Source organism: Gambusia affinis, linkage group LG05 (genome assembly GCF_019740435.1).
Source record: "Gambusia affinis linkage group LG05, SWU_Gaff_1.0, whole genome shotgun sequence".
Lineage (NCBI taxonomy): Eukaryota > Metazoa > Chordata > Actinopteri > Cyprinodontiformes > Poeciliidae > Gambusia > Gambusia affinis.
In genome coordinates, this window is record NC_057872.1 from 30,723,784 (window position 1) to 30,737,799 (window position 14,016).

General features: G+C 46.8%; 3 protein-coding genes across 4 annotated transcripts in view; all 3 read right to left on the bottom strand.

The window, feature by feature from the left end:
• Positions 1–2,711, bottom strand: part of gabbr1a (gamma-aminobutyric acid (GABA) B receptor, 1a) — an 81,539-nt gene extending 78,828 nt beyond the window's left edge. Inside the window, exon 1 of the mRNA XM_044118390.1 lies at positions 1,758–2,711. The gene's annotated coding sequence lies outside the window, so the exon portion shown is untranslated. The remainder of the gene's footprint in view (positions 1–1,757) is intronic.
• A 117-nt stretch (positions 2,712–2,828) lies between these two features.
• sh3bp5la (SH3-binding domain protein 5-like, a) lies at positions 2,829–8,313 on the bottom strand. 2 transcript variants are annotated; one of them, XR_006370777.1, is made up of 7 exons: positions 7,536–8,311; positions 7,133–7,195; positions 6,744–6,872; positions 5,445–5,609; positions 4,205–4,378; positions 3,432–4,054; positions 2,829–3,362 (listed from the first exon to the last, which is right to left on the bottom strand). XR_006370777.1 is itself a non-coding variant. In XM_044118392.1 (6 exons), the coding sequence occupies exons 1-6, from the start codon at positions 7,776–7,778 to the stop codon at positions 3,554–3,556; spliced, it is 1,275 nt and encodes a 424-aa protein (XP_043974327.1). In that variant the 5' UTR covers positions 7,779–8,313; the 3' UTR covers positions 2,829–3,553. The 2 variants fall into 2 exon arrangements, 1 of the variants encoding a protein (XP_043974327.1); XM_044118392.1 differs by having other exon boundaries at positions 2,829–4,054; positions 7,536–8,313.
• Positions 8,314–8,736: 423 nt separating this feature from the next.
• mgat1a (alpha-1,3-mannosyl-glycoprotein 2-beta-N-acetylglucosaminyltransferase a) lies at positions 8,737–12,833 on the bottom strand. Its single transcript, XM_044118391.1, has 3 exons — positions 12,576–12,833; positions 10,613–11,473; positions 8,737–9,858 (listed from the first exon to the last, which is right to left on the bottom strand). The coding sequence occupies exons 2-3, from the start codon at positions 11,234–11,236 to the stop codon at positions 9,160–9,162; spliced, it is 1,323 nt and encodes a 440-aa protein (XP_043974326.1). The 5' UTR covers positions 11,237–11,473; positions 12,576–12,833; the 3' UTR covers positions 8,737–9,159.
• Positions 12,834–14,016: the final 1,183 nt, after the last annotated feature.

Here is a 14,016-nt window from a genome sequence, read left to right on the forward strand (position 1 = left end):
TCAAACAACATTTTTCTCAATATTGGTGCAATAAGGAAACATGTAATTTACTAAAAATAACAATCAAACTGGCTCTGAAAGCAGAAAAATACAATTTCAATCCCAAATAAACGACTCAGTGTTCTGGTCAGTCATAAATGATGGAGGATAAAACGTCCGTTCATCTCCTGAGTTTAGAAATAATATTTAATGCCTGAGTGGGTCAGAGTTCAGCTGCTCAACAAAATAAAACATGGATAGAAGCTGGCTGATAAAGCCACTAAAGTCTGAGGAGATTTTTTTAAAATGACTTAAAGAGTTTTCAGAATATTTCAGCAGATCCATTGGTTCTGATTTTTTCCTTTTCTGGACTTTTTCTCATCCTGATGGTTGAATTGTTGCATGTTTGGATTATTAATCCCTTGGGTTATGGATGCTGTTTCAAGAACTGAAATAATCCCTGAACTCTGACCCCAGGTCCCAGAGGAAGTTCATCCGTCATAAAGATCAAGATCCCACAGTCACACACAGCAGCAGCTAAAGCAAAGGAGCTGGAGGAGCAGAACTGACACCTGATGATGATGATGATGATGATGATGATGATGATGATGATGATGATGATGATGATGATGATGATGATGATGATGATGATGATGGTGGAATATCATCTCTGCAGCCCAAATGTTGAGCTGTTAGCAACATGCTAACTGTCTTCAGTCAGAGGCTTCTTTAGATTGGTAACAAGACTGACTGCTACTGGAGATTCTGCCTCCCCACAGCATCAGGAGCCACAGCGATGTTTTAAAGACACCTGATGTTTTCAGTTATGATAATATTTCATTTCCATTTGGGATGAATAAAAGATTTTTTTAATTTGAAGTAAATGTAGAAAGAGGCTGGTCCTGCTAACAGAGCCAGATGTCGTCACAATGAGCAGCCATGTTTCCAGAACTAAACATGTCGTTTAGAAAAGCAACGGGTCCAAATCCAGAACCCTGAGGGACTGATTGAAACTACCTGACAAATATCTATAACAACATTTTATGGTCTGTAATCTCAGGTTAGAACAAGACCAATAAAATCTCTAGAAACACTTGAACAGATCTGAGGGAATTCTGAGGAAAGTGGTGTAACTGGGTTTGGATCAGAACTTTTCCATAACGTCAGCGTTCTTAATGACCGGCTGAATGGCAGAAGCTGCTGGTTCTTCATTTCCTTCCTTCCTGGCAGAGAGGAGGACTGAAGGAAGTCCCGATGCTTCCACCGGCGAAGCGGGAAGGAAAGCAGGCCGAACCGGTTCGGCTCGGTCCATCAGCTGTGAGGACGGCTGGGGAATTCCAGGTAGCGCCTCGGAACCAGCGCAGGCCTGACAGACAGAGCCCCACCGCCCAGCAGCGGGCTGCCGGCCGGAAGCTGCCGATCCGACTCGGTTTCAGCACCGCGGACAGCGCTCACCCCTCTGCTTCACGCAGAGACCCGCAAAATGCTGCATTTCGTGCGTGGCTGAGCGTGAACCGCGGGTCACGGCGCGGCTGCCGGCGGTTCCCGCTCAGGGAGTCCGTGGCGGCCTGCAGGGGAAGCCGAGCCTCCCGCTCGCTGGGAAACCTGACCCAGAATGTCACCGTCTAATCTCTGGAACAGCGCGAGCATCGCTCCCGCTCGGGCCTGGCGGCTCCATCGAATAATGCATGCTGCCTTCTGCATTCACAGCCTGATCCGCCCGGATCCGCTGCAGCCGCAGTGGATCTGGACCGGAAAGCCGAGCCTCGGGTACTTACTGTCGGTTCGATGGCTCCCAGTTCAGACCAGTCCTCCCAGTAAGTCTGATTAGTGGGCAGAAAGGTGCATCCTCCTCGCGCTCTGCATGGCTCTGTTATTATGGCTTTGCAGTAAATGAGCGAGCAGCTCCGCGCGTAAACAGCGCTGGTCCGGGTTATTTCCAAGTATTGCAAAGAGATGACAAGAAGGGGAAAAAAATCCACACACACACTCACACACACACCCATACACACACGCTCACACACAAATGAAGATACACAAACGCATCCACAGAAACGACGAGCAGCGATTCAGCACTCCCCTCCTCCTCTCTACAATCTGGAGCTCATGGCGACGTCATGATGGAGACGCACCGTGCGTAAAAGCTCCCGCACGTATTTATCTGGCTTTTTCTGAAACCCGAGCAGGGAACGGACTGCGCCCAGCCCGGCAGGAAGCAGCTCCTGATGGAGCTACGAAGCGCTTCGGATGGAGGATCATTCCGCAGACATGGCGCCGCTGCTTTAACGCGTTAAGCCTAAAAGCTCATCGGAGCTTAAATGACAGAAGCTTCGCTCAGGTTTCTGCTCATCCGCCGAGCCAAAGCCCTGCGCGCGCCATCAGCTTCACATGAAACACCTGCGGAGGACACGAACACCGCCGAGTCATTTTAGAATCATTTCTTCAATATTCAAGGAAACATTTTCAATTCAAATGGAGTTAAACTCTGATGACATCTGAATCCTTATTTCTCTTAAAGAACCCGAACTGAGCTCCTTCTGGAAAGGTATCAGTCAGGAGCAGGGTGTTTATTAGGTGTTAACCTGCAGCAGCAGCAGCAGGACTGACCCTGCTGGGCTTCCTTAGAGACATCCTGAACTCTGCAGAGTCATCACTGCTGTTTACCTTCCTGCTCATAGTCACAGATTCTTATAATCTGCATTTTGTCCATTATGCTGAAGGATTACTTTTTCTAAACCAGAACTTTTGCGATCTAGAATGAGGAAATGGTTGTAATTTATAAACAGATCTGTTTGAATCTTGAACTGTTTCCATCGTGTGTCAAATCCAGACAGGTTCATAAAAACACGTTCAGGAGTCAAAGATGAGATTTATTGATGCAACAGGAAGCAGAGTCACATTTACAGATGTTCATCATCAAACACATTTAAATATTCTCCATCTGAATAATTACAAACATTTACAGGCTGTTCCACTTTATTGTTTTAGACGTTTCAGTCGTCAAATAAAAAGTTTTGTCCGGAACATAAAAGTTCTGATCAGTTGGGAACCAGAAGCGTTAAAGTGTCAAGGCACACATCAAGTCACAACAGGAGCTTCTTTTGTTTTTAAGGCAAACAAAAATCCATGTAAACAATATTTTAAATAACACAAATCTGACTTCACAACATTTAAATAAAAGGCTGATTCTAAAACCTGGACCGGAACCGCAGGACCGGTCCAAACACGCTCCTGCAGCTGCAGGCAGAACCAAGAGTTTAATCAAGTCCTCCCAGGTTCTGCCGGGTCCGGGCGACCCGGTCCGCTTGCAGCTGATCCGGCCCAACAGTACACAGGGGAAACGGAGCCTCCAGAGGTCCGACCGGACCGGACCGGACCAGAGCCTGAGAAAATAAAACAAACAGGGATTTTAAGGTTCTGATGGTTTCGTCATGCTAGAGGAACGGATCGACCTTCAAGGTTCTGCTGAGGTTCTGCTGAGGCTCTGCTGAGGCTGCAGGGTCAATCGGGTCGGTTTAAGCTCGTTCTGGTTTGAGTTTTCCATCCCGGTCCCGGTTCTGGTTCCAGTCCCGGCTCACAGGCTGAAGCTGCGGTGGTGCTGCTTGGAGAAGTTCTGCTGGCGCTCCCTGGCGCCGCTCGGTGCCGTCAGGTCCCGTGTCCTGGCCCGGTCCCGGTCCGCCTCGTCTCCAGTCACGCTGCCCACGTCGCTCAGGTTGCCCAGGTGTTCCACCGAGTCGTACTTCTCCAGGTCCGAGGCGATGGTCTGCAGGCTTAAGACGGACAGCGAGTCGGACCCGGCCCGCTCCCGCTCCGCCTCCCTGTAGTGGTCCGCCAGGTCCAAGGCAGCGTCCAGACGCTCCTTGGCGGCGGCACTGCAGGCCGCGTCGTCCTCCCGGACCCGGGCGTCGGACTCGGCGCCGACGGGCGGGCTGCGGGTGGGGCAGTCGGGCGGGTCGCGACCCCTCTGGGCGTGGATCTGCTCACTGATCTGCTCCAGGTTCCTCAGAGCGATGGAGTAACGGGTCTTCACCTTGGAGACGTTCTGCTCCAGCTGCAGGACCTTCGTCTTATGATCCTGACACACACACACACACACACACACACACACACACACACACACACACACACCAAACCGTTTTAATGGATCAGCTCCAGTATGAACCCGTCACCAGGCTGATGACAGGTGTGTGTTCCCGGTCTCAGAACACACTCCGGCCCGCTGTACCTCCAGGATTTGGTTGAGTTGGGACTTGAGCTCGAAGTAGGGCTTGGACTTGATGATGACCCGCTTCAGGGACTTCTGCAGGGTCTGGACTCGGGCCTCGGCCTCCTGGCAGGCATGTGTAACACGCATGTGTTCCCGCTCGCTGCGGATCCGTTCCTCCTCGGCTTCGTTCACCTGCAGGACAAACAGACAACAACCAAGCAAGTTTTGGTAGAGTTAAAAATGACTTAAAAGTCCAAATCAACTTTTTATTGCAGATAAATGTCAACATTTATCATTATGGGTTCTAGTTCATGTTTCTGTGCAAATTGTGACATTTCCATATAAATGCTGCAATCTTTGCCCTATAACTGTCTCAGTGCTGCCCTCTTTGGGTTGAACAGCGGTACTGCCATCCAGCTCGGTTCAGGAACGCCCCCTGGTGGCCAGTCAGGAGTAGGACCAGAGCTTTTATGGACCTTCCTGAGCGTTTCTCAATTTGCTCATGCTGAACCCGCTGCTCTCAGCTGCTGCAGGGATCGATGCTTCACGTCAGAAATCTCAAAACGAGAAAAAGTCACTAGATTTGTTGGCTAAATAAAGTCCAAGTGTCTGAAAACTTGCTAAATATATCGAGTTATTGACCGTTCCCACTCATCTCCACACTTAGCCACGGCCCTGCGACTCGTGGCTCCGCCCACTATGGTGGGACGTTTCTACATTTGGGGCTAACCGTCACATTGGTCTAATAAATCCAGAAGAACTGAATTTTGCCTCCATGTTTCAGTCATCTATATGTAATCTTATTAAACAGATTCTGCTCAGTATTTACACTCAAATATTTAAAGCGTTTATTTTTGTTATTGAATCGTTTTAATAGAAAACAAGATCCAGAGTCTCAGAATATTCCATCAGATCAATAAAATTTCATTTTGAACAGAGATGTCAGGATTTGGTCTGGGCTCCTTCTGCATCAATGTGGCGCAGTGTGGAGGTTCTGGTTCTGGTCCTCTCCACTCTTCCTCCAGTCTCTGGGAACAGTGGAGGGGTTCTGGTTCTGCTCAGCCCAGGTAAGACGCTGGTGTCTTGTTTCCACCAGGTTCTGGTTCTGACCGTCCAGAAGACGTTCGGCTGGTCCGATCTGATGATCCTGGAAGCTGCAGCCGTTCTTCAGATTGCTTTGGGTTTGATGTTCTGAGACCAGCAGGCGGGACGCAGCAGGACGCCGGCTGTGTGTGTGTGTGTGTGTGTGTGTGTTTACCTTGGAGGTGGCGTGGTTGAGCATCTCCTGCCAGGTGGGGTCCAGCGTGTTCTTGCCGTCGGCCATCAGGCCCTGCTCCGCCACGTAAACCATCTCCCTGGCAGCCGTGTGCATGGAAACGGCACGTTCATAACTCAGCGCCGCCTTCTGCGTCTCCTGCTGCGCCTGCAGGAAGCAGGAAGTTCAACCAACGCTCCCTCACTGTCCTGTGAGATGTCTAGGTGTTGCTATGACGATATACTGTGAAGTCGTACCATGAACCCAAAACAGAAACACTTTAATACTGTTTAAGTTCAGTTTTTTAAAAAGGCAGAAAAGGTATACTGCTACTTAAATAATCTTCATCCTGACAAGTGATATTATGCAAAAATTCTGCATATTTTACATGAAAATACACAAAACAAAATGTACAAGCTGGCAGTTTTATTTATTAACTTTAAATCTGACATATTTTTATTTATTTTTTTCCCACCAGGGGGTCTTTTTGTGGGCTCTAGTGTCCCTTATTCAACAGTAGGCTGACAGGAAAGGGGGAAGACATGCGGCAAATGTCGTTGGGTCTGGGAATCGAACCCGCGACGGCCGCGTCAACGACTGAAGGCCTCCAAACGTGGGGCGCACTACCCTCTATGCCACCGGAGCACGCCCCAAATTTGACATATTTTGCTGAGTAGCAGGTTGATCTGCAGACCAGAGACAAACCGATCGATCAGCAGATATTTTCTGGTCCAATCAATATTCTCAAATGTCTGAAAATAATCCACTCTTCTGCGAGAGACTCACAAAATGTAACAAATTACAGACTAAAAGGTATTTAGTAGTTTTCCTTTATACTTCACAGAAACTAAAACAAGTTTGTTTCACTGGTATTATACGAGGTTTATCAATAACATAATATTGGAAGATTGAAGTTGTATCGTGACCTTTTATCACCTGACTGAGTCAGTAAAAAAAATTAAAATTGAACCCAACAGGTAAGGAGTGGAAACTCTCATATCAAATAATCACAATAAGACAGTTTTCCATCATTAAGTCATGGATGAATGAATTTCTACCAGAACAGATCAAACAACCTGCAGCTTCGTCCCTCTGACATCTTTTAGTTCAAATGTCAAATGTTTTTCCTTACATGTCTAACTCTACAATGTCAGACAACATCTTAGTTTTCAGATCATAAATCTATGCCTTTTTAATTATTTTTCCCTGCAAATTTACAACAAATATGTAAAATTAATCCAGAAGTTCATTTCTCCAATATTTTAGCCTACAATGCTCCTAATCCTTCAGACCAATCCGTACCTCCTTAGCAAGGCGGCGGGCTTCGTAGTACGGCCTGGCTTTCTCGATGCAGCCGCCCAGCTGAGAGCTCTGGGCGTTCAGCTTCCTGGCAGACTCAGTGAGGATCTTCCTGTACGCTGACCTGGCATCCTTCAGGGTTCATGCAGGAAAACAATGAGCCACATCAGATTCATCTGCCTTGGGAGTGCAGATCAGGTTTCACACGGAAGGAACAGCCAGATACTAACATTTACAGTTTTTGTTCTTTAAATTAGGAGCGATAAACACATTTATCAGACTAACTTTAACAGATAAACATTTGGTATTTGTATTTGTGCATTAAACCTAGAATTAATGAAAGAGTGCCATCTGAAGCTGAATCTTCTGATGACTGACTCGTCTCCACTTACATCCAGCTCCAGCTCCAGTTTGTTGATTTCTGCGCTGGCTTCGTTTAGATGCTCCAGCTCCTCCTGTGAAAATGCAAACAAAAAATCATCAACTGCAAGAGCAAACCAACATGTTTACCTCTGGGATTAAAGGGAATAAAGGCCAACAATGACAGCTAATCTGAAACTGAAAGCTGGTGGAGCTCTGCTGTTAAAGCTCTGCAACAAAGATGATTACTTCTGACAGACAGTGGGATTATCACAGATTATTATGATTTATAATGAAGAACAAAGCATTCTTAAATAATTAATCAGCTATGTCTGAATCGCCCCTCATCGAAAGTAATCCAGTCATAATATATCTACCACTATTAATACGGGTTACAGAGCTGCTAATAGGAGCACCAGAGGCCGGTGGTCTCACCTGAATCCGGGGGTCCAGCTCCTCCTCATACGGGCTGTGCAGCTGATCTCCTACGCCTCTTTCACTGTTGCCTTCGTCACAGGCGTCTCTGAGTGCATTTTCTACTTTTGTCCCACTCGTTTTGGTAGCATTCGCCTCCAAATCCCCCCCCTCCTCCTCACCGCCGGGAGTGACCTCCCTCCAGCCCCCCACATCCGACTCCCCGGAGCCGGCGGGGCTTTCTCGCAAGTCGCCTGGTTCCATCCCAGGCCCTACACAGACGGGCGGGTATTAGCTTAATTTATCCCGGCGACAAGCACCTTCCGCCCAGCAGCGACCGAGAGAGAAGCGGTTTGAGATCAGAAAATAATCCAAGTGGCGGAGAGAGAGGAGTTTGAAGCCATTTTTATTCTTCACAGAAACCCGAACCCGCAGTTAGCCTAGCCTAGCATATTCTGTACAGATAGTCGCTCCAATTAGCCTAGCCTAGCCTGTATAGAAACCAGTAGCATAAATTATCCTAGCCTGTCAAAATGCTAATTCCGCAGCTAATAGTTTTCTGCGAACATGCGAGAACCAACAGCTGCTGTTCGGTATAAACTACGTGGAGGTTTAATCAATAAAACTATCTTTTTTTTACCGCCACTTTTCTCCATCTCTTAACATCTCCACTCCAGAGCTAGACCAGCTAGCCGCCCCGTTCTCACACCATCATCACAGATGAAGTGAACAGTTCAGAGCTGAATGCGCTTGAACCACGACAGCCACCGTAGACAAAACAGAACTCTGCGGCAGTTTCTCTTCAACACCCAGTGGCAGTAAATGTTTTAAGACTCGCGATTTCACATTAATAGTATATTCCTTTTTCAATTATTTCAATATAAATATACTTTGGTTTATTTCTTTTTATTCGTGTGAAAGTTGATTATATCCCTCTTTCAACCAAATCACAGCGTCATTATCCAAACTTATTTTCTGATTTTTTTTATGACTTTTTTTTGGAGATCTGAAGTTCCAGTTCCATTTTTAATTAGTAAAATGAAAAAGAATAAAACGCTATATTTGAGACTTCAAAATATGAAGTAATTTTCAGTCTGATTGGAAAGAAATGCAATATTAAAAGTTACACCTTAACTGTTTGCATAAATTAGACATAAGCTCGAACATTAGACGATTTATAGATCATAACTGAGAAAAACTGAGTTGCATTATGACCAAAAACTCTGCATTAACTTTGTTTTTATTTAAAAAAAAAACCCACACATACAAATCCCCACAGTGATTCCAAGGCAACAAATATTCCAAACAAAATCATCTGACAAAACGTGAGCAGGAAGAGCAGAATTTGGTTTCCTCTCAGTCATCAGCAGACAGAATCACAGATTACAGGATTAACTCAGATTAACTCCAATAATTTAAAACCAATAAGGCAAACTGGGGTGATGCATTAAATGCGTGGCTGCAATGCGCACAATCAGAATCATAGAAAAATAGAACTCTGGCGATTTACAGCAGATCTGTTTTGCGCTGCAGGGAAACCTGAGTAGTGTTGGCTGAACCTCCTAAACATCCAGCATCTGTAAAGGCAAACAGCAGGAATCCTGTTTCTCTTTGGTGTGGAATGTGTCAGACTCTCTGCGGACCCTCAGCTCCAGGTGGGATCGTACTGACTCCACCCAGGAGGCGGGGCCAGGTAGATCCTCCGCCCCCTGTAGAAGAAGGTGACCACGCCCCGGTATCCGGTCCGTGGCACGCCGGACTTCAAGTCGTCCATGATGCCCAGATTCTTGGCCATGACCTTGAAGCTGTCCTTGCTGGAGTACTGGAGCCGGAACGGTCCGGGGCCGCTCAGCCGGCCTTGCTTCACGTCTTCATAGGTTACCACGGCGGCGCTGTACACCTGCTTGTTGAAGCTGGTCCGGTACGCGTCCTCCTGCAGGTAGGCCAGGTCCAGTTTGGTGAAAGGCACAAACTCAGAGTTCAGTTTGATGAACTTCAGGTATTTGTCGTAGAACTGGCCCAGGCTGACGCCCTGCCGGCCGAAGGTCAGCGTGCGGGAGATCTCGGGCCGGACGCAGGCGCGGCCCCGCCGCTGCTCCGGCTGCCGCATCCAGTCGTCCCAGAAGGAGGAGGGCCACTTGGGCTCCAGCTCCTCCCAGGTCTCTCGGAGCAGCATCCAGCCCAGACCCGGGAAGAAGTCGGTGCGGTAGAGGAGCGCCGGCTGGCCGGGGTCCACCATCCCGTCCCGGCCGTTGTCGTTCCAGGCCGACACGCACCACAGGGTGGGGTCCGACTGCAGCACTGGGTGCAGGGCCCGGAAATACTCAAAGAAGTCTGGCGCCACCTGCAGGAGAGGATGGATGTTTTGAGGAGAGAGACGGAAAATGAGAAGGATTTGGAGGGAACGGGTGAGCAAATGATCAGTTAATGAGTTAATCAAAAGTTGATCTTATTGATTAACTAAGGATTAATTAAAAACATGAGTTTTCTCTTGTATGAAACATAACATGAAGGGCTACGTTTTTCATAACATGCTGAATTAAAAAATACATAAATTGTGTTTGATAACATCCTTCAGCTTTCTGCTGTGAATTGGAATGTTTTCTGTTGTTGCTGAAAGTGAGAATTTAATCTCACTTTAAGGTGAATTTAAGGTGTCATCTATATAAACTGGGAAAACAGAAAATTGTGATTCTCACATTAATAAACATATTTATAAAATGTAACAAGACACAAACCTCTTCGGTTACTGAATAGGAAAAATAAAATGTTTCATTCCCCATTAACCTTTACGAAAAATCCTTTGCTCAATGAATTGAACAAACTCATGACAGCCCTCTGCTGGATGGGAGTCAAATTACAAGACTGAAAGAAAATCTAAGCCAGTGACTTTAAACTGTTCCAGGAGGTCCAGAGTCCTGCAGCCTTTCGATGCGTCTGCTGGTCTACATGCCTGAACTCAGTGGTGAATCTGCCTCACCAGCCTGCAGTCAAGCTGTGGATGTTATTACTTAGTCAATTAGAACTAATTTTAATCTAATAAACCGACAATCATAAGTTGGTTAATTGTTTGCGTCCGTGTCGGGGAACGCCGGTACCTCCAGGTCGTCCTCCACGATCACCACGGAGGAGTGGGAAAGGGTCCGGAAGACCTGGTTCAGAGCCCAGCGGTAGTGTCTGGAGATCTTGTAGTAACCCTGGAACTTCTTGTGCTCGGGCCGGACGGGAATGTCAGACAGGTCCGGCTGCTTCAGGTGAGTGACTTTATCCCCGTAGGAGGCGATGACGTCGGCGGTGGCGGCGTGCCCGCAGTCCTGGCTCACTATGATGGGATGGAGCTCGGCGGAGGGCCGCAGCTCCAGCAGCTTGTCCAGGCAGCGCCTCACTGTGACCCGGTTACAGGCGACCACCAGGATGGGAATGACCGGCGGACTAGGAACGTTGACCTTCGCCCTCTTTCTGTTGGCCGGCTTCCACAGCGACCGGTGGCTCAGGATCTGGGACAGGATCTCCTTCTGCTTTACCAGCTCCGATTCGAAGGAGTCTGCGACGCGGATCACGTCTCCCACCACGTCATCGGTGGGCATGGAGGCCGGATCCCACTGCCCGGCACCCTGCTGGCCCGGCGGCGCTCTGCCCCAGAGCAGCAGCACCAGCACGGCGTTCCAGGTCACAAACAGGAACGTCCCGCATAGAATGAGAGAGCTTCTTTTCCGGAACATGGCTCCGGGTTCTGGGAAGAGCTTGGCTCTGAGTAGGCAGTGTCCTGGTTACAGACAAAAGGAATGGGATCTGGGAGGGTCCGTCTTCGTTCCGTTTCATCACAGAGCCATGTTCCCAGATGTGTCCTGCTCAGGGTGCAGCTGCTGGCGCCAGGGGGAAAAAATCCAGCATGTTTTCAGGATTACAGCCCAACCATCCTGGAGTAATTATCTCTGGCTTTTCGGTTCCCGTTTCACCTGAAACGACAAGAGCAGAAACATGGAAACCAGAGGCAAACCGAGCAGGAAGGCATGAAATGGAGCGCATCGCAGGAACAGTCCGGACAGCTGCGCAGCATTGATTTTCCCTTATCACCTGGAAGCAAACAGCACACACACACACACACACACACACACACACACACACACACACACACACACACACACACACACACACACCTGCAGGTCCTGAAACTCTCTAACTCAGCGCTTCCCAAATATTTCAGCGTCTAACCCAGAAAAAACCGTGACCCAGATTATGGGTTCAGAGACGACATGAACAGCCGAGTTATTTGCTTTAAAAGATTATTTCCTCTATTAAAAAAAAAAACTGAAAATATTTTGACTGAAGGTTTAAGTTAAAGGAAACTGTAAAAAGTTGTGACTCAAAAATCACCAAAAATGAATTAAATTCAACAACCGTCCAGGTCAAAGGTCAGTCGTTCCAGCAGAAGATGAAGGTTGTTTTTTTAGCTCAAAAACAAAGAATATTGTCCCTGAAAATTAAGAACTTTGAGCTTCTTTTGGTTTTCAAAGTAAACTTTAGAGCTGAAGCCTGACTTGAAGAAATAAATGAAACCTGGAAACTTTGACTAGTCCATTCTTTTGTTGTTTCTACACTCCAAAAACAATCTGCTGCTTTTTGCTCAGCATGAAAGAAGATAATTAACGAGAACATGAGTGTGTTTACTTTATTATAAAACCTGCAACAGCAAACAAAAAGCTGCTCTTACAGGAGCGGCAAAGCAACGTGCAACTAATCAATAAAACATCCGCGAGACTCACGGGGTAAAAAAAATAAATCACCTCAACAAGCTTCAAGCTTAAACATGTTTAATATGTGATGCATGATGCAGTTCCACGGTCACTCAGACCCACAGACTCTCCACCTGCCGTGGATTCCCTCCCTGCTGCATATCCACAGACACTAAAACCCACCCTCCCCACCAGCCTGCCGTGGATCGCCCACCAGTAGCTCTAACCCTGTTGAAGCTCCACAGGTATTGAGACCCACTCCCACCCAGCCTGCCAGCCTGCCAGCCTGCCTGCCTGCCGTGGATCCCCCACCAGAAGCTCTCACCCTGCCGGAGCGCCCTCCGCCTCCTGCCGGCTCATTCCCCCGCTGACAGCCGGACTCAGGTGACCCTCGCGGCGGCGGGAGGTGGCGCGGACCTCGCTCCTGTCGGATTTCCTCCCGCTGGAGCAACTTACAGCCGCCGAGTTAGCGTGTTTTCTCCCACGGAGAAGAACTGTGACGCTGAAGGAAAGTAACACGACGACTTCCCTGTTTGAGTGCTCGGGCGGAAGTCCCGCCCTAACCGTCACCTTGAGGAGTTATGCAACAGTTTGAGGAAGGAAAGAATTAAAAGTAATGAAAACCAGCTGCAGGTCGCTGACATGCTGAACACAGTTCAGACTCAGAGACGTTGGTTTAATGAGGCTCGTTTTTCTGCTTCTGCGCAACAAAATGCCCGGTTTTTATCTCCTAAAGAAAAAAATGCAGAAGTAGGAGAGAAAGTTTTTACTTTCTGCCCGCGGCTCCCTGTTCGAGTCCATATCTGCTGCTCAGGTTTCAGTCTTCTGTCAGGCCGAGCTGGTCGCCTTTTCTTTTCTCTAAACTGAAAACTGTTGCCTGCGGAAGGAATGAAGGGCAACAAGTTTCAGTTTCCCACCTTTAGAAATGTTCTGAATAAAGAACTGATTTCATAAGTACATCAGAATATAAAACATCCAAAAATGCACAAATGTAAAGAACCCAAACAGCAATCCCTCCATTCAGAAATCCGTTATCTATGGAGTGTCAAATGTCATGGTTCAAATTTAACTGGAAGTAAATACATTTAATTATTTCCATGTTGCAGTATTTTAACAAATAAATCATTTTATATGTATTATATATTGACTAATATTTGTAACTGATTCAGTATTTAGTTTTATATTTTTATACATACCTTTTTATTTGATAACTTATTAAATTGTGCCACCAATGGCTCCCAGTATCATTTTGAATGCTTACAAGAAGGTAAAAAATTATGATTTTCTTCAGATATTTTCAACAAACTGCAGTAATTTGGAGGCTGAAACGTCTGAATGCAAATATTTATCCTAAAGTGATTTTAGTGAAAATGCTGATTAAGTTTGAGTCTGATGCTTCATCCAGTGAGCTTTTCCTGGTTCAATAACGGCTAAAAACTATAAATAATAATCTAACCAAACATTCCTCAGTTTTTCATAAATCTGTAAATCAGTCAGTTAATCCTTTATTGTTTGTTTCTTTGTTTGTCCAAGACTGGAGTCACAGAGGGAAAAGGTTGAGCTGTAAAACTCAGACCTTCCTCCCTCCATCTGTTGTTCATTTTATCCAGATGGATCCAAAGCATTTGTGTTCATAATCATAGCAAACCAACATCATGATATTCTACATGGAAAGTCTTTTGCTGCAGTTATTAGAGGAAGAGAGATAAACCAGACGTTGTGCTGGTTATGGTTTATTCCTCTGAAAATATGGGATAAATGGGAAA